Here is a 22,675-nt window from a genome sequence, read left to right as displayed (position 1 = left end):
AAGAGAGGCTAGTGGCGAAACTTTGCCTTGGTGGCTCATCCGGGTGGAGGCCTTGCCTTTGTGACTCGGTGGCTCAATGGCCGTGACTGGTACTAATCGGGAGCATATCCTTTGTGGAGCTCCAACGTGGACTAGGGTGGCATTCATGCTATCAATACCACGGAAAAAATCTTTGTGTCGAGTTTGCTCTCTTTATTTTATTTACGTTTCCTTATTTACTTACTTGCAATTTACCTTCTTAAATAGGTTGCAAATGCTTTGATCGGTAGAGTAGACACACTAGATAAACCTAAAGCACATTTAGATAGAAATTGATATAGGTTTATTTTGTGTTATTTTTTGAACCGAAATAGTTTTAAGTTTCCTAATTTACTCTCCTCTTAGGACATCACCAATCCCTCATAGCAGCTTTTAATCGTGACATGTAAAATTATAAAAAAAACATGTAAAAATATTTTGACGACAAATCTATTTCTATAGTTACCATTTGAAGCTACACATATTGTATCTTTATGGATGGTCCAACTTTTAAATTTGGGTGAATTCCCTGCATGCCATAAAAAAAGTAGGTCTTTCCTTTATACCATCAAAATTTTTGAACTTTCTTATCTGCTCTCGGGTTTATCTTTCTTTCTCTCCTTGCAACTCCGTCAGTCCTTTGGCAAAACTCCCGTCGAAAATCATGGTACATGAGTACTGTTTATGGGTGCTGTTCACAAGGCACATTAGTGCCCTATTTCTTAAAAAATCAGTGATTTTCTGTTTCTTAAAGAACCTAATTTTTATACGTGTTTCATAATCCATGTGCAACTTGTTTTAATTTTATTCACCCAAAAAACCTATGTATAATTTAAACAAAAATTCTAAAAAAACTTATTTTTATAACTTCTAACAATTGTTACGACCTCAAATAAAATCCAAAAAATCTGATAAAATTCACTAATATTCTACTTATATAATAAAATAATTTCTAAAATTATTTCTAGCACTAGGTTATATGGTGAAAAAGTGAGTTTATTTATAATACTCTATTTATATGTAATGATAAAAATATAGATAAATGGAGCTTACAAACGAACTCACTTTTTCACCATATAACATAGGATTGAAAATAATTTTAATTTTTTCATCATATGAGAAGAATATTAGCGATTTTTATTAGATTTTTGGATTTTATTTGATTTTTGGATTTTATTTGAGGCCATAAAAATTGTTAGAAGTTAAAAAGTAGTTTTTTTTGATAATTTCAGTTTAACTTCTATAAAAACTTTTAATATGTTGTATATGGATTATGAAATACATATAAAAAAGTTTAGAATTTTTACAGAAACAGAAGATCACTGATTGTTAGGGAAACATAAGATCACTAATTTTCAGAGAAACATGAAGTCGTTATACCTTATGAATAGTATCGTGAACAATAATTTTCGATTGGAGTTCTACCTCTGTGACTTATGAACAGTATCCACACATAGTTATTTTCGATAAGAGTTTCTACCAGAGGACTGACAAAGTAGCAGGAGGAAGGAAAGATAAAAATAATGGTAGATAAGGAAGTTTTTTTTTTTTTTTTTTTTATGATATAGAGAGAAGAGTTATTCTTTTTTTATGGCATAGAGAGAATTCGTCCCATAATTTTGGCCCGACGTATCTCATCATCAGCAACGGAGGACGTGTCCTGCAAGAATGATGCACAAGCCAAGATACCTGCCATCCAGATTTGCATCGTAGCCTACCTTCGCATTCAACCCAGCGCACGCAAAGCTCACCCTTCCACAGCTACCCTACCATCCCGGTCACCTCTGCTCCGCCCGCGGCCGCACAACAGCCCGCCGACAGGACGCCCTCTCCTCCGCCGCCACCTCCCATCTCTTCCCCGCTCAGCGCCGCCGCCGCTCCTCCTACCAAGATCTCAACTCCAATCCCGGAGGAGGAACTGCCGCCGCCTCCCCTGCTATGCTGCGTCGTTTCTAAGCGTTTCGAGAACCCCGGCCGTGGCGGTGGCCGCGGCTGAGACGGTAGGGGGCAGTGAGGGGTGCATGAGGAGGAGGGGCGGGGACGACTGCGGGCTCGCGAGCCGGAGCAGGAGCAGATGGGGCAAGTGCGGCTGCACTGCGCCTGAGCGAGAGAGATCAAGGGGCCGGTCTGGTGGGTTTTCTTGAGGAAAGGGTGGATCGATGGAAAGAGAGAGAGAAAGAAAGATTGGATCTTGGGAGACTTCCTCTGGTGGCGCCAAGATGCAGAACAGCGACTGGCGTAAGAAGGTTCGAGCTCGACCTCTGTTTCTTGGATTGTTTGATCTTACTAGCTCTAACGGGGTTAAGGTAGTGAAAATGGATCGAAATGATGGACAGTAGACTCAAGGCACTTAGTTTAGGCGATTAAAAGAATGCTGATTCTTAAAGAGTTGGTGAAATGTTGCAACACAGGCAGTCTAGATTAACAATTTTGCTCCGTTAACCAGGAACTTGCATTCCTAACCTTGGTAAGAGCAAGAATGATCCAATTCGATAAAGATTAACTTTTGTGCCTCCTAGGTATGCGGACCGGACAAACATTGTGAAATGGAGGTAGTACTTTTCAAGACAAATCTATGCATATCATTTTTTGATGTCCAATCTCAATATTCACAAAGGTATCAATAGCATAATTTTAAAAAAATTGACTGCATGTATCCTGAAACAATTCTTTCTCGTCGCTGATGGGAGTACTGGACAGGTTTGCAACTTTTTTTTTTTCGAAACGAACAGGTTTGCAACCTCAAAGGGAAAAAAAATCTGCAGCTCAAACCTCAGGCATCTTTTTCTGTGGTCTTGCCAATGACCATAAGCAATAAGGCATTTGATTTGCAGCTTTATTGTGATTATAATGATAGTGGTGTCATTACATGTGAACAATGTTATTATGTGTTCTATAGTTTTTATATGTGATTAGCATTAGTCGTCTGATTTTTATTTTCTATTTCAGAATGTGAGAGAAATGGATTTCTTTGCTGAATATGGCGATGCTAATAGGTATGAAATTTTGGAGGTCATCGGCAAAGGAAGTTATGGACTTGTATGTTCAGCAAATGATACACAAACTGGAGAGAAGGTTGCAATAAAGAAGATACACAACATTTTTGAGCATATATCAGATGCTGCACGCATACTCCGTGAAATAAAGCTTCTGAGGCTTCTTAGGCACCCTGACATAGTGGAGATAAAGCATATAATGCTACCCCCATCCAAAAAGGATTTTAAAGATATATATGTGGTATTTGAACTTATGGAGTCAGATCTTCATCAGGTCATAAAGGCCAATGATGATTTGACAAGGGAGCATTATCAGTTTTTCCTGTACCAGATGCTTCGGGCTTTGAAATATATTCACACAGGTATCCACTTCCTCATGTTTCTTAATTATCAATATCAATGTGAAGTGTGCTTCTATTCGTATATAACTATTTGCACCATGCTGCAAATAGATTCTTTATTCCTTTCTTTCCCTTGCATAGTTGCATCATATTTTATTTCCTTATAAATAGCGCTGCAACCATTCAACAAATTTGATTTTTCCTTCCTTCCCCTTCCTGTTAATAAGTTATCAATATGATGATCTCAGAGTTAAATATGCTTCTATTCTTGTACAACACCTAGAACCATGCAGAAAATTGATACTTTCGACATTTCATTGCCCTTGCATAGTTGCATGTGATTCACTTGTAAATAACACTGGGACTGAACTGACACACAGCAGAGGTTCCATGGGCTAAGTAGAATAAATTAATCTGTTGTCATATTTAGTTATACAATCCCTTATCTGAGAGATTTAGTTGTCTCCTTGTTTAAGAAGAGTTACTTATCTCATGATTATCTTTCTCCCTAGCCAAGTTCTCTCCCCTATAGGATGCCCTCCTTTATCTATCAACGCATGTTATCTTTTGCACACAATAAAATTAGAAATCCATAGTAGCGTGAAATGACCACAGCCCCCCTCAGTCAAGCATTAGGGCCGATTCACCATGGTTGGAGCCAAAACACATGATTCCTTGCTGAAGCTATGGCGGAGAACTATAGAGAGGTGGATAAGACCAGTGGCTGGGGAAGTCGTAGGGAGGAGGAACTGCAGTGGCGGGGCAACGAGCCCACATGGCAGGGGTGGCGCAAGGAGCAGCTGCAGCAGGGAGTATGGAGGGAGCAGTGAGGAGCAGCAAGAGGCCAGCTGTGAGGAGGAACAGGAGGTCATGTCATAGCGCCCTGAGTTGCACAAGGAGGTCGAGGCAGCCATGGCCGTTATGGTGACTGAGCATGCTGGGGCGTGCGGCAGCGACCGTGGGGGATGTGGACCATCGGGGAGTGGTGGCATGGCAGGTAGCTTTGGCCATGAAGAGTGGTGTGGTGTGTGTTGGGGAGCCACCTTGTGGTGGGTTTGGCCACTATGAGCGACACAATGGGATGGCTGGGAGTAGATTGGGGTGGAAATAGATCGGATACGAATCGAATAACCCACTTTTCATATTGTATCCATATTATTATACGAATACGAATCCGAATATCCTTGAATGTGAATACGAATCCGCATCTGAATACGTACCAGCTTCAGTTGTATGCGAATATCCTACAACTTTAACGACAAAATTATGAAATAATAAATTTATTTGACATGAGCATGATGGCAATTCAACATAAGGAACTTCATTTTTAGTGGATTGATCCTCTACCATGACTTTAAATGATTTTGGACCGTTGGATGGGAGATCAAAGGGATAGATTTATTGCTACAATATACGTGGTACAATACAAAATAATAGGAAGGATCGAAAAAATTAAGAGAACAAGATAAAAAAATAGAACTTTATGTACTCATATTTATATTCCATAAAAGTATTTCTTTTTTTCTCGAACGCGCAGGAGACCTGCGAGTCATTTCATTAAAGAAGAAGAAAAGAGAAACGAAATACAAAGAGCACGGTATAAAAACACCACTCAACCCACACCCACACGAGAAAAGAACATATGTGCCATGACAAATACGGAAGAAACCGACCAACTAAATGAACCGAGGACCCCCTGCAACTACCCAGCTAGCAAATACCGAAGGTCTTGAGCCCCGGCAATGATCCAAAGCGAGCTCTCATTAGCCACCGTGCGCAGCACCAAGCTCACACTAGATACGGATATCCATATCCATTTCTGGGAAAATGGATTCGGATATATCCATATTCATATTTAGGAAACAAATTCGGATATATCCATATTCGTATTCATCTGTCAATCAGATTTTTTTTTACACATTAACATTTGGTTGAATACGAATATCGGATAATACAGATATCTGCTATCCATTTTCCACCCCTAGCAGCTGTGACCATCTATGAGGTAGGGGCATACGCGTCTTTCTCAACTTGAAATCCCTCTAGCTAACGACTTTAGTCAGCCTTCCTAGTCCGATGGTAGGAATGATGTGTTATAAGCAATTTTAGTAGAAAATATGCAATTTGGTCTTTTTTAGTGGCAAATCTGCAAATCACCCTTCTACCTTTTTGTAGGCCCTCTGTACGTAAAGGTAATGAGCATGCAAAATCAACGTAGAGTAGAGAAATATGGTGCTATACCTTTAAAAGGATATGGTTCGTTTGTATACCTCCAAAAGATCCAAACGTTCAATTTATACTACTCTGTTCGGGTCCTTCACTTGCCTTTAAACAGAGGCATTGTTTCCTCGCAAAAAGAGTGACGGTGTGGGAAAAAAATCGTAAGGTGAGGCGTTACATGTTTTGGTTCAAGCAGGGTCTGCGGCGAGTGGCTATCATGCCGCCGCCCCTCATCAGCATCTGTGGATGCTCTTCCTCACTTTAAGCCTGATGATTATTTTAATATAGTAGCTAAGATACAAGAGTAATTAGGGTCTTGCCCTCTGTTGAGATGTCAATTTGCTCTTGCTCCAATTCCACTTTAGGCCAAGCTGTCACAGAGGAGCCTCTAGTTTACATGGCAAGAAGGTTAAATTAGAAGCTGATATATGGGGTGTGGCTTAAGTTTGAGAAGAATGGAAATGAGGCAACATTGGCCCTTCTTAGTTTATGTGGCTGGTGCTCTCACAATAGCAGCCGCTCTCTTGGTATGCTGAGCAGGGACTTGCTGAGGAGAGGAAAGGTGTAAAGAGTAACGTCTCTTCCTTTGAATTATTTTCAATGATATTTTTCTTATTTTCATGAGGAAACAATGCCTCCGACTGGGAAGTGGCTGACTCTAGCAGAGTGTAAGTACACATATGTGGTTTGTGTGTAACTGAGTATTGGTGAATTGTATGCGACTATGCATATATATAGAGCACAGGATGGTAATCTGCAACTACAGTTTAATTCCATATCATATCAAACATCAATTATTTTTTGTTTGTTTTTGCAGTTTAGTTAAGGTATACAGGATGACTATATATCTTGCTAACAACAGGGAATCATGTCTAAGACAATTTTATCATCTTTCTAAAGCATTCAGCATAAACATCATTCCTGATTTGTTATTTGTTGAGTACGGGTTGTACAAATGGCACACAAGTTCATATTTGCATGTTCGATTATTAATGTTGAGGCATTATATAGCGTTTCCTATTTGCTAGACATGAGCTAAATGACTATAGTTGTGTTTGATTTCATGCAGCAAATGTCTATCACCGAGATCTAAAGCCAAAAAATATACTTGCTAATGCAAATTGCAAACTCAAAATATGCGACTTCGGCTTGGCAAGAGTTTCATTTAATGATGCACCCACTACCATCTTCTGGACCGTAAGGATTTATTCCTTTTATTTTATTCTAATAATCTTATCATGCATTGATGGTAGATTTGCAGTAGTAGTTTATTATCTCAATAGTTCTAAGTTTCAGTTGCCTCTTTCACAAGTTATTTGACAAAACTAGTTGTTTGAATAGCCCTGTGACATCATATCACATTATGCCTTTCAATCTCCTGTATGTATATGCACTTCATCGTATCCTTGTGACACCAATACTTAGCAGTGCTATACCCTTGCCAGCCAGAATTGGAACATCAGGTATCGAGCGCTGTCAACCAGCACTCCAGCAGTCATGCTAAACTTTATGATAACCTATCGTACAATTGTTTGAGAGAAAGGTAAAGTGAAAGTAAATGAAAAAGGATATACTTAGCCTGCTACCCTCTGAAGCATGGTGATTCGTCTACTAAACCCTGTGGGAAGTATAATACCATGTTTCTTGGCCCTGAAGTATACAAATTGTCTAAATACTGGGCAGTTTTTTCTACCATTATGAATGACATGTTTAGCAACGTGGTGATGACTCAGTAGATGAAATAAAAACATTACGGAAATGGTCTTAAATACTTAAGGGGGCATGATACCTGGTATTTCAGGGTGTTAAGTAGACAAACCACCATACTTTACGAGGGAAGGTACACTTTTTCTTATGAAAAATACGCACAAAATGAAAGGTAAAAAATGGCATGCACTGTTACTTCGAGTAACGTCTCAGTTCATCAGATGGCAGTGCATAACAAGGTTTTTCCCTCACTTGTTTTTTTGGTGGGTGATGTGCCTGTAGTTTACGAGTTAGGAACAGATTATATTGGATTCAGATAATCCTGTGTAGGTGTGGGCCAGGGGGTGGGCTGTTGCTTTGCCTTAACTTACCTTTGCTTTCTATTATTTACTCATTGGCCACTATCAAAACTCACAGATAGCATGTATTCCTTTTTGCAGGATTACGTGGCAACAAGGTGGTATAGAGCGCCTGAACTGTGTGGATCATTCTACTCCAAGGTAAGGGTTTGAAGTTAGAGCAGCTGACAAGCATGTAAATTAATGATGCATACCTAAAAGATATCAGAAGTGGGTGCTAATCTTTTCACTGTGCGCACATTATTGGGGGTGGGATGGGTAATTCATCAACATATTTTGGAGCAAATAGTTTGCACCTGTCTGGTTAGTGGCTTTTCTTTCAATTCTGACATTTATTTGAGAACCTAAGAAGAATCAGCTCAGAACCTAACATTTGAAACTTGACTTCTTGGAAGTGTTTGATAAAGACGCAACTTAGCATCTATTTTTTTTTTTTACTTTCTATATGCTCTTGAATCTTCTATGCTTACTTATTCCCAGAAAATCTCATTTCGAGTAATATGACAGTTTTATATAGCTCAAATTCCAAGAAAATTTTAACCAGAAGATGATTCCTGAATCCTTGTTACCATTTACCACTGGTTACAATGGTTTCCAGCCTTACATAATTTAATATTTAAGTTAACTAAAAGTGAAGTCTTTTTCTATATCTTAATCTCTAGATGGGACTTCTGGTAGGCTTTCAGTTACCAGTGGTAATGGGTGAGTAGTGCCAGTTTTCTTGGAAGATCACATGTCTTGTCTATGCATAAGACTATCAATAGTGCATTTATGTCACATCCGGTTTTAACCACCTAGTACTTCCTGTACTATAACCAAAACAATAACCACAACCATTCTCATACCAAAAATCAACTAATTATGTGAGGATCCAAGTCTCTCACGACCGTGAGCACAGCTGATGTATCAGGTTTTAGACTCTGCAGAGGTTGTACAACTTTCTTATGAGTCGTGATTTTATCACCTGCAAGCAGATGACTAAAGTTTTCATGTTGCAATGCCGGCCAAGTTACACACGCTAGTGGTGTGTTGCCAAGAAATCACTATGAAATCTTGACAAAGAATCCTTCAGTATGTGTCACCAACACTCCAGGTTTCACCGTTAGGTGCTGCCACCTAGAAGCCCCCTCTTGTGCCTTGTGGTTTCTGAGAATTAACTTCTGTCATCTGTTCCACACAACATTGAAAAATCCCTAATTAATCTGCTAAGCCTACCCATATCAATCTCGTGTTTGTACGGAACTTTTCGGGTTGTCACTCCACGAACCGGTCCTTAATTAGATTACTTGAGCAAACACTAAACCAACTACAAAACCATGACCACTATCACCATCCCTATGCTCAAGGTCTAAGGTTTCATGTTGCTAAATCATTAACAAGTTAACCACCACTGTTACATATGTTTATTAGTCAAGATTATAACACTTCTCAGTATCCCAAAAGCATGGCTAAGTAATCTACCCATCAAGGATGCCTAACCATAAACCATTTAGGTTTCAAGGGATGATAAGGGAAAATCTAACGAAAACTCTAACATAGGTGACTACTCATCATATTGATAGACACCGCATTCAATTTTGTAAAACAAAACAGTTTAAATCATAGGTTCAAGATGATCAATGACACTTGCCTTCTTGCTGCTGCTCAGTGTATCTTAGCTCTTGATCTTGACGTTCCTCAAATTGATCCAAGACGTTGTCGACTAATCGCATAATTATCGGCAAAGCATACAAACAAAATACACTAAGAACAGAGCACAAAACAAAAGAACAACAAGATAAAACCTATCTAGAAAGATAGAGCTCGGAGAAACAAATCTAACGGCGCAAGAATCGCTTAAAACGGAGCTACGGCGAAAAAGGTACGCTAAAAACAGTTTTAGGGTTTAATTTGAAAAAGAAAATGACTAATTTGTAATTAACAAAAACTTTTAGGGACCTTTTTGTAAGGGGCATTTGCAAATACCTCCTTGGTTTTTTATTTTTTGCAAGGATACCACTCGAATGACAGTTTTAATGGTATTTTTGCAATTTTCTAGTGGTAAGCTTGCAATAACAACATGAGTAGTGGTTTCTTTGCAACTGTCCCTTTTTGTAAAAATAGAGGGATCTATATGTAATTTTGAAAAAGTTTAGGGACATAAGTGTAAAAAGATAGGGCTCTTTTTGTAATTACAGAAAAATTCAGGGGTTAAACTGCAAAATTACTAGGGCTCCTCTCTAATGCGGGATCCTAAAAAAGAATCGACTGATCCTTCTTCTATGGCGGGGGCATAGAGGCACGTTCTCTTGTGCGGGGGTGGATCTCCTATCTTCAGTGTTGTGGTAGACGATTCCTTTTTATAGCGAAGGGTCTTCAACTTCATCATCAGGAACTTCATATAAGGTAGAGGCATCAAGTGGGATTTTCAAGAGCATCCTTCTCAGCGAAGCAACTGGGTGACTAAAATTTTTGAAAGGGGGACTATTGAAAATTGTTTGAATAAAATGAATTTCCATAGGCAAATAAGGAGAGAAGATGAGAGGTCAGAAAAGCATGAGGACAGATTTTTTCAAAATAGACCTTTAAAATATGACCCTATGGCACAACCATTCTATCTAGACTTACGGTCCTACAGTCAGTATAGCTCTGATACTACCTCTATCACACCTGATTTTAACGGACAAAATGAGGTGCGTCTTATGTGTGCCCAGAAAGTTCATCACACATAAGGACATTATAGGTGAAGTAACAAAAACAATATTTAATTTACAATAATAACTTTTACATTAAAGACTTCACCTAAACAACTCTATTAGCTAAACGACAACAGACTAAACGACGACAGCGGAACGAAAGCATTAGCGACAAAGCACTCCACAGGCACTGACCGGAAGACATAATCCTGGAACACCAGGTCGTCGTCTTGGAAATCTTGAAAGTCCTTCACTGAGCAGCATATGTATTGTACGAGATAGCAAGGGTGAGCACATGGAGTACTCAACAAGTGTAGTAAAGTAATGGCATGCAGGTTTAAGATAAGAATATGTTGACACATGGTATATTTGTGTAAATGCGAGTTAAGAAAACAGTAATGTAATTGAAAAGCATTAAACAATTGTTACTTGAATGTATCCCATATAACCAACCAACCTACAAGGTTCCCACCTTGTAAACTATAACCACATAGTACTTCTTGTACTATAACCAAAACCATAACCACAACCATTCCTATACCCAAAACCAACTAATTATGTGAGGATCCAATCATCCAAGTCTCTTATGACTGCGAGCATAGCTGATATATTAGATTTTACACTCTGCAGAGGTTGTACAACTTTATCATGAGTCGTGATATCATCATCTACAATCAGATGACTAAAGTTTCCATGTTACAATGCCGGCCAAGCACTATACACACGCCAGTGGTGTGTTGCCAGGAGATCACTGCGAAGTCTTTACAAAGAATTCTCCAGTATGTGTCACCAACACTCCAGGTTTTACCGTCAGGTACTTCCACCTAGAAGCCTCCTCTTGTGCCTTGTGGTTTCTGAGAATTAACTTCTCTCATCCACGCCTCCCATCTGCCCCCCCCCCACAACACTGAAAAAACGTTAATTAATCGGTTAAGCCTACCCATATCAGTCTCGTGTTTGTACGGAACTTTTCGGGTTGTCGCTCCACGAACTGATCCTTAATTGGGTAACTTGAGCACACTAAACTAACCACATAACCATGACCACTATCACCAATATCCCTATGCTCAAGGTCCAAGGTGCTAAACCATTAACAAGTTAACCACCATTGTTACATATGTTTATTAGTCAATATTATGACACTTTTCAGTATCCCAAAAGCATGGCTAAGCAATCTACCTATCAAAGATATCTAATCATAAACCATCTAGGTTTCAGGGGATGATAAGGGAAAATCTAGGAAAAATCCTAACATAGGTGACTACCCATTATATTGCCAAACACCGTATGCGATTTTGTAAAACAAAACAGTTTAAATCATGGGTTCAAGATGATACACTTGTCTTCTCCTTGCTGCTGCTTAGTGTATACTAACTCTTGATCTTGACGTTCCTCAAATTGATCCAGGATGTTGTCGACGAATCGCACAATTATCGGCAAAGTACACAAATAAAATACACTAAGAACAGAGCACAAAACAAAAGAACAACAAGATAAAACTTATCTAGAAAGATAGAGTTTGGAGAAATGAATCTAACGGCGTAAGAATCGCTTAAAACGAAGCTACGGCGAAAAAGATACGCTAAAAACAGTTTTAGGGTTTAATTTGAAAAAGGAAAGGACTAATTTGTAATTAACAAAAAAATTTAGGGCCCTTTTTGTAGAAATAGAGGGACCTATATGTAATTTTGAAAAGTTTAGAAACCTAAGTGTAAAAAGATAGGGCTCTTTTTGTAATTACAGAAAAGTTCAGGAGCTAAACTGCAAAATTATCAATTCCTGGGAATATTTGGAATTATTTTTGTATTGAAAAATCCTATTTATTGTGTGGCTGCTAACTGGGTATGATTGGCCTGACACATCAGCGAGATCTGCTGGGGTGGCGCACACGTGGCGATGACATGGCTGGCTGACACGACATGGAGGCTGATTGGGATTAAAGTGAACATGTGACATGCTCTGGTTGGTTGCCGAACCGGTATGTTTTAGATCTAATCTGGGCCGTAGGATCTAGATCTAACAGCGCAAGGCGAACGGCGGTCGGGGAGGAGCGGGGAAACGGCGGCTTTGAAGGATTTGCGGCGGCAGACTCGCTGGAACCGCGCTCCGGCGACCCAGGCGCTCCGGCGTGTGGCGAAACACAAGACACATACGGGGAACGCGATGGAAGGCTCACCGAGGGTAGAAAAACACCGAAAGACGATCGACGATGAAGAGGGGCGGCGGAGCTCACATGATCTCTTCGGCGGCGAAGCTCCGTTGGTCTTTCGGCGACGGCGAGCAGCGGGGAAGCCTCAACGTGAACATGCGGTTCTGTTGGGTACCTTGGACGGCAGTGACAAGCTTCGGAGCGGTGTGGCAGTGAGCTTCACTGATCGGTAATGGCGGCGGCGGCGGCGGCGAAGAGCTATGGATCTCAACGATTCGCTCGGAATTTGGTGAGATTGGGTTGGAGGAAAGGTCGAGGGGGTCACAGGCTTTATATAGGTGGGCTCAAGGATGGTAGTAGGTTCCTACATCGTAGTCCTTGATCAATTCCAGTCATCTACGTTACCTTAGGTTAAGATCTGTCTAGGTGAAGATGTATTTTGAGCTCTTGTGATCCATATAGATTTCACACCGATTACCGACGAGATAGTGTCTCCAAATCTTCAAAGCATAAACAACTGCGACCAACTCTAAATCATAAGTCGGATAGTTCTTATGATTCCTCAATTGCCTGGATGCATAAGCCATGATTTGTCCTTCTTACATAAGAACACATCCAAAACCTTGCCGTGAGGCATCTCAATAGATATCGAAATTCTTACGAACATCCGGCAAAATGAGTAACGGGGCTATAGTTAATTCTTATCTTCAGTTCCTTAAAGCTGGCCTGATAAGCTTCGGACCACTGGAACCTTTTATCCTTTTGTAACAATGCCATGAGTGACTTGACTATCTTGGAAAAACCTTATATGAATCGGCGATAATACCCTGCTAATCTAAGGAAACTCTGGATTTCTGACACATTCTTGGGTAGCTTCCAATTCAATACATCTCTAAGTTTGCTTGGGATCTCAGCTACTACTCCTGCTGAGATAACATGGTCAAGAAAAGAGACTTATTTCAATCGGAACTCATATTTACTGAACTTGGCATATAACCGGTTATGTCTAAGTTTTTGCAAAACGAACCTTAGATGTTCCTCATGTTCTTGTTCATCTCTTGAGGAAACCAGAATACCATTGAACTTATCTAAGTATTTCATAACTTGTTCATGAGGGACATGAAATAAACTGTGGTATTGGTTAATCCAAACGATATAACTGTAAACCCATAAAGACCATATCTAGTACTGATGGCTGTCTTGGGTGTATCCGACTCTTGGATTTTCAACTGATGGTAACCTGGCCGAAGATCAATCTTGGAGAAAACACATGCTCCTTTTAGCCGATCAAACAAATCTTCAATCCTGGGTAACGAGTTCTTGTTCTTAATGGTTGCATCATTGAGAACCTTATAATCAACGCACATTCTTGGCTACCATCTTTCTTTTCGACAAATAGAACTAGGGTTCCCCATGGTGGCGAACTCAGGCGTACAAAACCCTTGTCCTTTAACCCTTGCATTTGTTTCTTAAGCTTTGCTAGTTCATTTGCAAATATTCTATATGGTCGTTTAGATATAGGGGTTGTTCCAATGATAAACTCAACATCTTGGTTTGGAGGCATACGTGGCAAGTCATCAGGGAAGACGTCTGGATACTCGCGCACCACGCTGATCTCTTATATGGGAACACCTTTCAATTGATTTGAGCGCACACTCTACGGCTGATGGAATGGTTGCCACAAATTCTACCTTTGTTAGTTAGTTGAACTCCTCTTCGGGCAAACTCTATCATCCCATTGAACTTCGCTAACCAGTCTATTCCAAGAATGACATTTATGCCATTGGATTTCAGAACTATGAGGTTGGTCGGAAAATCTACCTCCTTATTTTCAGACATACTTTGGGGCATATATACTTTGCTCTCATTTCTCCTCAGGAGAGCTAATAATAATTGGTTGCTTCATAGAAGTAACAGGCAGATTATACTTTGCAACATATTGTGTGGTTATGAAAGAATGTGATGCTCCATAAACAAATAATACTAATGCTGGACTTGAGTTGACGAGTAACATACCAAGCACAACATTCTACGCATCCTGGGCTTCCTTAGCAGTGACATGATTGACTCTTCATCGTACGTAGTTCTGCTATGCACGATTGCCTTGCACTGGTACCTGATTGCCGTTACATACCTGGGGTTGAGCTGGACCTTGCCTTGGAGCATTGTTGGGGTACTACCCCTCGGTAGCGGTTGGGCGCTTCTTCAGACACTTGTTGCCTTAAACACGAGCGGGGTCAACGGGATTTTGAATTCGGATGCCTGCCGGTGCAACAGAGGAAAGGAAAGGCACGGGGAGGAGGAGGGGGCGGGGAGGAGGAAGGTTTGCTTTAATTTCGGCCGGAGTCGATCGTATTGGTCCGCCAGTTTCGAAATAGCATTAACGTGTGATTTCATTCCTTACTCTCTTGCGGAATCAATGGCGGCTGTTTCGAACTGGGAGCAGTGTGGATGGGGATCAACGTGAGGTTAGGGACGGTTCCGCCGTGTGGGTCTGAGAGAGAGAGAGAGAGAGAGAGAGAGAGAGAGAGAGATAGAAATGGGTTGTTACACTTTCCATCCATGTTGCATGCTGAAGCAGTAGTACTACTGTAGCCTGGCGCTGGGATAGCTGCGAACAGGAGGAACATAATCACATGTGCTGTTAGATAAAAGTTTGTATGGGAATCTCACTAAACTGTTCGGGAGCAGGGGTGGAAATTGATTTCCCCCCTGAAACATGCTCAGCGGCCTGCTTGTACACACCCTGGAACTTGGCACACAACTCCAACTCCTTGCACTAATACTTTTTTGTGCACTAGTTTAACTTGACATTTTGCAGAATTAGGTTTGTGGGCCATATCACAACTCCCAAGCACCACCGACCCATCAAGCTTCACCCCTCTGGGAGTTCAAAACAGGGACTTATCAGCTTGTCAGGGCTTGTAAGCTAAATTCACCTACACAACAGCTTGGACTTTAGTCTCATAAAAAAACAGCTTAGACTTGTTTAGGAAGGTAGCTCATTTGACTTGCAAGATCCAATCATTCATTAAAGTGGTTTGTGCTAAGTTGGGCGGAATAAATCTCTATTTCAGTTGGATGACTCCCCAAAGTTTGTGTGAACACCTTACCGATTATCCTGTTTACAATGTATCTGTTGAGACACCCACTTTATTTACAGTAAAAATAGGAAGACAACAAAATACTAGCTTGTTTTACTATTAAATTGATCAGTTCAGCATGATGTCTATAGTTTGTTCACGCTGCTGGTCCAACAGTAGAAAATGTGACTATCAATCATTTGAGTGGTGCATAGCATTCTTGAACGGTCCCAATTGGACACCATGCAGTTATTATATTGATTTCATGTTTAGTTTCTTCTACAAGAAGATCATTCACTGGTCCTTATTTGAGTTGGCATGCTATTTATTTGTGTCACTATCAATGAATTTACTTTTGTTTGGATTGCAGTATACACCAGCTATTGATATTTGGAGTATTGGGTGCATTTTTGCGGAGGTGTTGATTGGAAAGCCTTTATTTCCTGGAAAAAATGTCGTTCACCAGTTGGATCTAATAACTGATCTTCTGGGGACACCATCATTAGATGCTATTTCTAAGGTACAATGTTTGACTTTTAGAAGTTTGTTATTAAACTGGAAGTTACAGTGAATCTGCTTCTACATTTCATTCTATCCTGCTTAGGTGCGGAATGACAAGGCAAGAAAATACCTGACATGCATGCGGAAGAAACAGCCTGCATCGTTCTCGCAGAAATTTCCGAAGGCTGATCCATTAGCTTTACAATTGCTTAGGAGGCTTCTAGCTTTTGATCCAAAGGATCGCCCATCTGCTGAAGAGGCATGTCTTGCAAATGATTTTTTTTTTAATCCTTTGTCTTTTCTACAGACTTTACCTGGCAAGGCTGACCTTGTTCTTATTGTTTTACGCTTTCCTGGGGTCATGATGATTTTGACATATTTTGCAAATCATAGGCATTGATAGATCCATACTTCAACGGATTAGCAAAGGTAGAGAGAGAACCTTCTTGTCAACCAATTTCAAAAATGGAATTCGAATTTGAGCGCCGTAGAGTAACAAAGGAGGACATCAAGGAACTGATTTTTCAAGAAATTTTGGAGTACCACCCTCAACTACTGAAGGAGTACACCAGTGGGACACAAAGGCCAAACTTTCTTCACTTAAGGTTGTGTACATTTTTTTATATGCCATTTATTATTCTTGAATTACTGAGATGCCACTGCAAAGCGGACGCTCCCTAGTATGCAAATGATTTTCATAACCTTGCCATTTATGCCACTGGCGTTTGCTTTATTCTCCTTTACCCATTACTAATCTCTGATACCTTTTCGTCAATTTTCTGATGATGCAGTGCTACAGAGCAATTTAGGGAACAATTTTCCCAACTTGAGGAAAACGGCAACAGAAGTGGATTAGTAGCACCAGTACAGAGGAAACATGCTTCTGTGCCAAGGTTACTTCGGTCTCGTATTCAGTTTGTTTCACTTGTAGTATGACCTTGTATGATCATTGAGCACTTACTTATATAAGGTTTGTTCCATAATTGATATAAGGCTGGTATCTACATGGTCATGGACGAATGATTTGCCAGAAGAATAAGTGCATGATGCATCTGTTCTTAAAGTTTATTTTGGCCGTACACATATCTTTTGGGCATTACGAAGTCTTACTGAAGCACACATTTCTAAAGGCCAGACATATTTTTGTCTAACCTTCATTAGTTTATTAGCTTGCCGGCCCTTCTGTCATGGTGTTTCAGAATAGTGATAAGTTAATTCTCATTTCCCAGTTTTTGCTGTAGCATTGTCAATTAGCCAACTAGTTACCATCTCCTAATCAAGCCCTATACTCTACTTGCATGTGAACCTCGACAAAAAAAAGCCTGTTAGAGTTTTTACTTCTTAGTGAACGCTAATGTGTCATTTGGATTTTTTATTTCTTAGTGAATACTAGTTTGTAGAAGCGGAATTTTCTAGTTCATATTATCCTGGCGAGACCCTTTGTGGTGCTGAAAGCTCACTGAGGATTTAAATTTACCCCACCAAGTGAAATCTTGCTTGATCTTACACTGATCCGACCCACAATAACTGGTCTAGATTCGTGGCAACAAAGCTAACTATTGGGTACAGATCAGCCATTTACCCTTCTGAAATGCATTACTTGAAATATAGCTTCATAATAAGTTAATGAATTCACACTATGTGATCTCTCATGTAGTGGTATTTTTTTCTTTGACACAAGCATAGGTCAACAGTAGTGCACTCTGCTTCTATTCCTTCAAAGGATCATAGACTTTTGGTGTCATCTAGTACAAAGCATGTGGTAGATGGATCTTGGAATGCACAAATTCATGGAGTACACGAAAGTATTGCTGGTATTGTGAATTCACATTCCTCAAGAACATAAATTATCTGTGTTAGTCAAGATGATTTTGTGCTCTTGTCAAGTCAGAGTTAAAATCTACTGACTGATCGTGTTAGAACTAATGTCTTCATTCGCTCCTTTGCAGGCAAGCCTTCAACTACCATTAGGCCTCTAATGTCCTGTGACAGTCTAAATTCACAGGATTTGAATGATCCTAGGAGCTCATCACGCACACTTCCATGGCAACCAGCTATCCTCCATTTTCCAAATCATGCACTGAGTTTTCAGAAGCCAGTATTTAGGGGGTCACTACTTGATGCAACAGGACGAGACCAATATATGCCTGGAACTATTCCAAGTGTAGACTCCAGACCGGGGCACTTGTACTTGTATCTGCATCAGTCTGTTACTGCTGATGTAGTACGAAGTGACAGAACCACTGCACAAGCAGTCTCTGATTCTCATGGAACAGTCCCAACCGTACCTTACAGCACGCTAGGGGTGTAGGGCCATGGCCATTATTCTGTTTAATCATGGAAATCTGACTTTTGTATCTGCCACTGAGCAAAGGGTGAACATCAATGTGCAACCGAACCTTACGAATCTATGAAACATCCGATCTATATCTTATTCCTATGGTACTCAAACCATGAAGCTCTGGTCACTCTTGAGTAATCTTATCTTTTCCTACAGAAAATCTTTCAGGTGTCAAGGCCATCAAGACCTGTATACCATTGTTGTCCTGTGTTCCTTAGTTGCTTGGGATAAAGAAGTTTGACATCAGGTATATGTTTTATTTAGCAATGTGCTAGCCGAAGGAACATTCAGATTCATCCTCTTTGATGGGTGTGCAAGGTGAAACGCTAACGAACGCAAGCTTGTGGTGAGCAACAGCATAAGGGAATGGTTTTCTGCTGAGGTTGACCTAGCCTGATATGATCTTCAATCCTGTGAATAACGCCTCGTCAAAATGACTTTGTTTTCTGACAGTTGTTTGCCATGTATTGGAATTGGAATGGTTCCGCTGAATTAGATGTCAGAATGCAGGCGTGGTACAGTAATTCGCTGACAGTCAGATCAAAACCTAATGTTCTGCACCAGAGCCCTGAAGTGCTTATCAATGTTGAAAAGACTAGGTATGATCATATTTTCATTTTTGTTCCAGTGCTTGTGAGATGAATGCATGGAAATGTAATTTTGACACGCAAACCAATGTTAGAAAGACCCTTATTCAGTAATTTTTCCAACCCATCCCTACCAATCAGGTTTTACAATTTTTTTTCAAACAAGGATGTGAAAGAGATATGAGTTCTGCCTATACACACGATCGCGTCGTACGACTGCTCCGAGCGCGCGTGCATGAGGCAGCAGCATCAAGAGAGCATCGTGTGGGCCAGCAGCAGTTTTAATCATCACCGCGTGAGCCAATCCATCACAGCACGGCTCTGCTTGCACCTTGCAGTATAACATCATCTGGTTCCCAACGTGTTCAGAGCTGGATCAAAAGGTCATGCCTCCTGTGTTGATGTGGAAACACTGTTGTACATTTCCTCAACTAACTGGGTGCTTAGTACCTCTGTTTGAGACTTCTTGTGCTTAATATATACGTACTAACAAATTACTAATGGTTTCTCTTGTATCTTGATTAAAACAGAAAATCTTTACAATATAAAATGCCTCGGTTTCTTGAGCTGACGTCACGCTACGTTAGTGAAGAAGTTTTTACTCGTCGGATTGAAAAGGACGGTAAAGATAGAGCAACTTGTGTCCTCTCGTGGTATAAAGATCTGGGTCTAAGCCACGAAGAAAGGCCGCTACGGCTCCGCCACCGCCTCTCCCGATCCCTGTCCCCTCCCCACTCGCCATTTATTCCTCATACTCTCCCATGCGCGTGACGGTTGCATCCGTCGCTGCTGCTCTGTCTCTCCCTCGCTCCGTCACACGCACCGCCCAGGCGCCCACCGCCTCCTCCCCTGCTGCCGCCCCCTACACCTCCAACGTTGTCTCCATCGACCTCACCCCAGGTGCGTGGCCCACCTCTGCGTCCCCATCCTCTACTTAATATTACACCCAGTAAGCATGTCACTCGCTATCTGAAGAAAAGATACAGGAATGCATGTTGCTACATGTAGCAGTAGCTGATCACTCCTTCCTTTGTAGAAGCATTCATGTTCTACCTACTAAGCCTAACCCCAAATTTTGCTTTATCTAGTGGGTTCTCTATACAGGTGACAGCTCAATTCAATCAGCAAAAGCATAGCAATAATTTGCTAGGGGATTCGACTATACATTAGCTCATCAGATTGTCAAGACACCTGAATAAGTATAGGTGTAGACCACAGATAAAACTACTAGATGAAGAAAGAATAAGTGCCTGTTTGGTAGATCTCTTCCTGATTTAAATTCTCTGTGGAGAGTGATTTTCTGGTAGAAGTGATTATGAGGCTAAAAGTGATTCTTAGAATAAACTATACGGAGAAAACGATTCTGTGAAGGAAGTGAATCAGAGAAAGCTGTTTTTTTCAGCTCCCTAGCTTCTAGTTCATTTCAGAGAATCACTGTCACGGATTCCATCAGAGAGCTAAAAGCTGAAAGCTGCTGTTTGGCAGAGCTCCCCTGATTCTAGCTAGGAAGCTACGCTGAGAGCTCTGCTAAATAGACCTTAAATTACCAGGTAGTTACTGAACCTCAAAACAAAAGCCAAACAATGACTATTTTACAAGTAATTCATGTGTCAAACTTTTAGCAGGTCCTACGTATTATGGAATACTGAACATACGCTTATCTGCATCATTAGCAGACTCTCTTGTACTTTCTTTGACCTTTGCACTTTAAATGATTGAAGGATACACCAGGCTCAAAGTAACTGCTTAGTCTGCTCAAAATGCTACTTGCAGAGGACAACAATAAATAGCATCCCCATCCTGATGCGCAAACAGAATTTGCAATGTCAACCAGTCCAATGCTAAATTCAAATATTTATTTCTTTATTTCTAAGGAATAAAAAAAATTAATCGAATGAAATTCATGGATTTACCATGACCTCGGTTGTGATCCCATAAATAAAAATACAAGATTTCTATCTTCGAGACCATTGAAAAAGGGCATTGAACGAGAAAGAAATCATCCACAGATAATCAAACTATTGCATGCCTTGAGAGTAATATGAGGTGCTCGGTAGTGGTTGAAGTAATTTAATAGGAGGATCACTATGACTATAGCCCTTGGTAGAGTTACTAAAAAAAAAATGGTCTATTTGATATTATAGATGATTGGTTATGAAGGGACCGTTTCATTTTTATAGGATGGTCCGACCTATTGCTCTTTCCTTATGCTTATTTCGCTTTAGGGGTTGGTTTACAGGGACTAGTTTTGTAACTTCTTGGTAAACCCATGGATTGGCTAGTTCCTATTTGAAAAGTTGTAATTTCTTAACCGCAACAGTTTTCACCCTTGCTAATAGTTTAGCACACTCTTTATTGCTACTATGGGCCCCAGAAGCATAAGGGGATTTTACTTGTTGGTGTCAATTAAGTGGTCTGTGGCCTTTTGTCGCTCTCCATGGGTTTTTTTGCATTAATAGGTTTCATGTTATGTCAATTTGTACTTGCTCGGTCTGTTCAATTGCGGCCTTATAATGATCTATTCTTCATTTTTCAAAATAGCCCAAGCTACCCATTACATATTGGCACTTATCAAGTATAGAATACATCTGCATCTCTTTCTTCTTACAAATAGAATTGGCTTCTTATTTTTAATGGAATGAAATAAATATTCATGCTTTCTGGCACAAAATCCCCTAGAAGGGTTTAGTACGTAGGATATGGACAATCTTTTCCAATACTATAAAATAAAACAACATCGTGTATATTTTTCTTTGCTAAAGAGGTATTTCCATGGGTTTGCCTTGGTATCATGTTCATACTGTCATATTGAATGGTCCGGGTTGATTGCTTGCAGTGCATATAATGCACACAACTCTTGTTTTTGGGTGGGCTGGATCGATGGCTTTATACAAATTAGCGGTTTTTGATCCCTTTGATTCTGTTCTGGATCCAATGTGGAGATAAGGTATGTTCATCATCCCCTTCATAACTCGTTTAGGAATAACCAATTCGTAGGGTGGTTAGAGTATTTCAGGATGAACTATAGCGAATCCGGGTATTCGGAGTTATGAAAGTGTGGCAGGTGTGCATATTGTTTTTTTTTTGGCTTGTGTTTCTTGGCAGCTATCTAGCATTGGGTATAATAGAATTCTAGAGTTCCTTTATTTTCTTGTTCCGTAAGAAAAAATATTCCATTATCTTTTTCTATGGGTTTTCCCCCAAAGTAAAACTTTTGAGGGAGTGGAATTCCTAGTAAAAAAAATCTTGGATCCTTCCAGTTAGATGAAAAGGAATTTTTCCAATAGAGCTGTGGAATCCCCGAGCGATTGTGGCTTTACATGTAATGTAGGAACACAAAAACTGGCTATTCACTTAGTTTATTTTCCATAATAAGATTATGTAGGAGAGATGGCCGAGTGGTTCAAGGCGTAGCATTGGAACTACTATATAGACTTTTTTATCGAGGGTTCGAATCCCTCTCTTTCCGTTTCTCTTAATTCATCAATGTTACCGATCACAATGTATAAAATAAAATAGCAATTTATTTCATCAATAATATCTTTATTTAATATAAATTCTCTTATAGCAAATTACCGTGGTATGTAAAATACACATAAAGGAAATAAAAAAAAAGAAAATACAATGCTTGTGTTAATATATTTTTTTCTAGGTGAATGGGAAAAATATTAATTAAGAGCCTTAGGTCACTTTAGTTT

At 40.1% G+C, this 22,675-nt stretch overlaps 1 protein-coding gene and 1 non-coding gene across 5 annotated transcripts; both read left to right on the top strand.

Annotated features, from left to right (window-relative positions):
- Positions 1–1,699: 1,699 nt before the first annotated feature.
- LOC133883751 (mitogen-activated protein kinase 11-like) lies at positions 1,700–19,091 on the top strand. 4 transcript variants are annotated; one of them, XM_062323179.1, is made up of 11 exons: positions 1,701–2,264; positions 2,538–2,570; positions 2,968–3,376; positions 6,645–6,772; positions 7,723–7,782; positions 15,919–16,068; positions 16,153–16,308; positions 16,443–16,654; positions 16,841–16,942; positions 17,736–17,863; positions 17,999–19,091. In XM_062323179.1, the coding sequence occupies exons 1-11, from the start codon at positions 2,178–2,180 to the stop codon at positions 18,358–18,360; spliced, it is 1,827 nt and encodes a 608-aa protein (XP_062179163.1). In that variant the 5' UTR covers positions 1,701–2,177; the 3' UTR covers positions 18,361–19,091. The 4 variants fall into 4 exon arrangements, with proteins under 4 accessions (XP_062179165.1, XP_062179163.1, XP_062179164.1 ...); XM_062323181.1 differs by lacking the exon at positions 17,736–17,863 and having other exon boundaries at positions 1,700–2,264; positions 17,999–18,165; XM_062323180.1 differs by lacking the exon at positions 2,538–2,570 and having other exon boundaries at positions 1,702–2,264.
- Positions 19,092–22,361: 3,270 nt separating this feature from the next.
- TRNAS-GGA (transfer RNA serine (anticodon GGA)) lies at positions 22,362–22,446 on the top strand. The gene has a single exon. It is a non-coding gene; the product is annotated as a tRNA-Ser (tRNA).
- The last annotated feature ends 229 nt before the right edge of the window (positions 22,447–22,675 follow it).

This window comes from Phragmites australis, chromosome 10, assembly GCF_958298935.1.
Source record: "Phragmites australis chromosome 10, lpPhrAust1.1, whole genome shotgun sequence".
Classification (NCBI taxonomy): domain Eukaryota; kingdom Viridiplantae; phylum Streptophyta; class Magnoliopsida; order Poales; family Poaceae; genus Phragmites; species Phragmites australis.
Note: the sequence above shows the minus strand (reverse complement) of the source record. Positions and strands in the feature narration are given on the sequence as shown.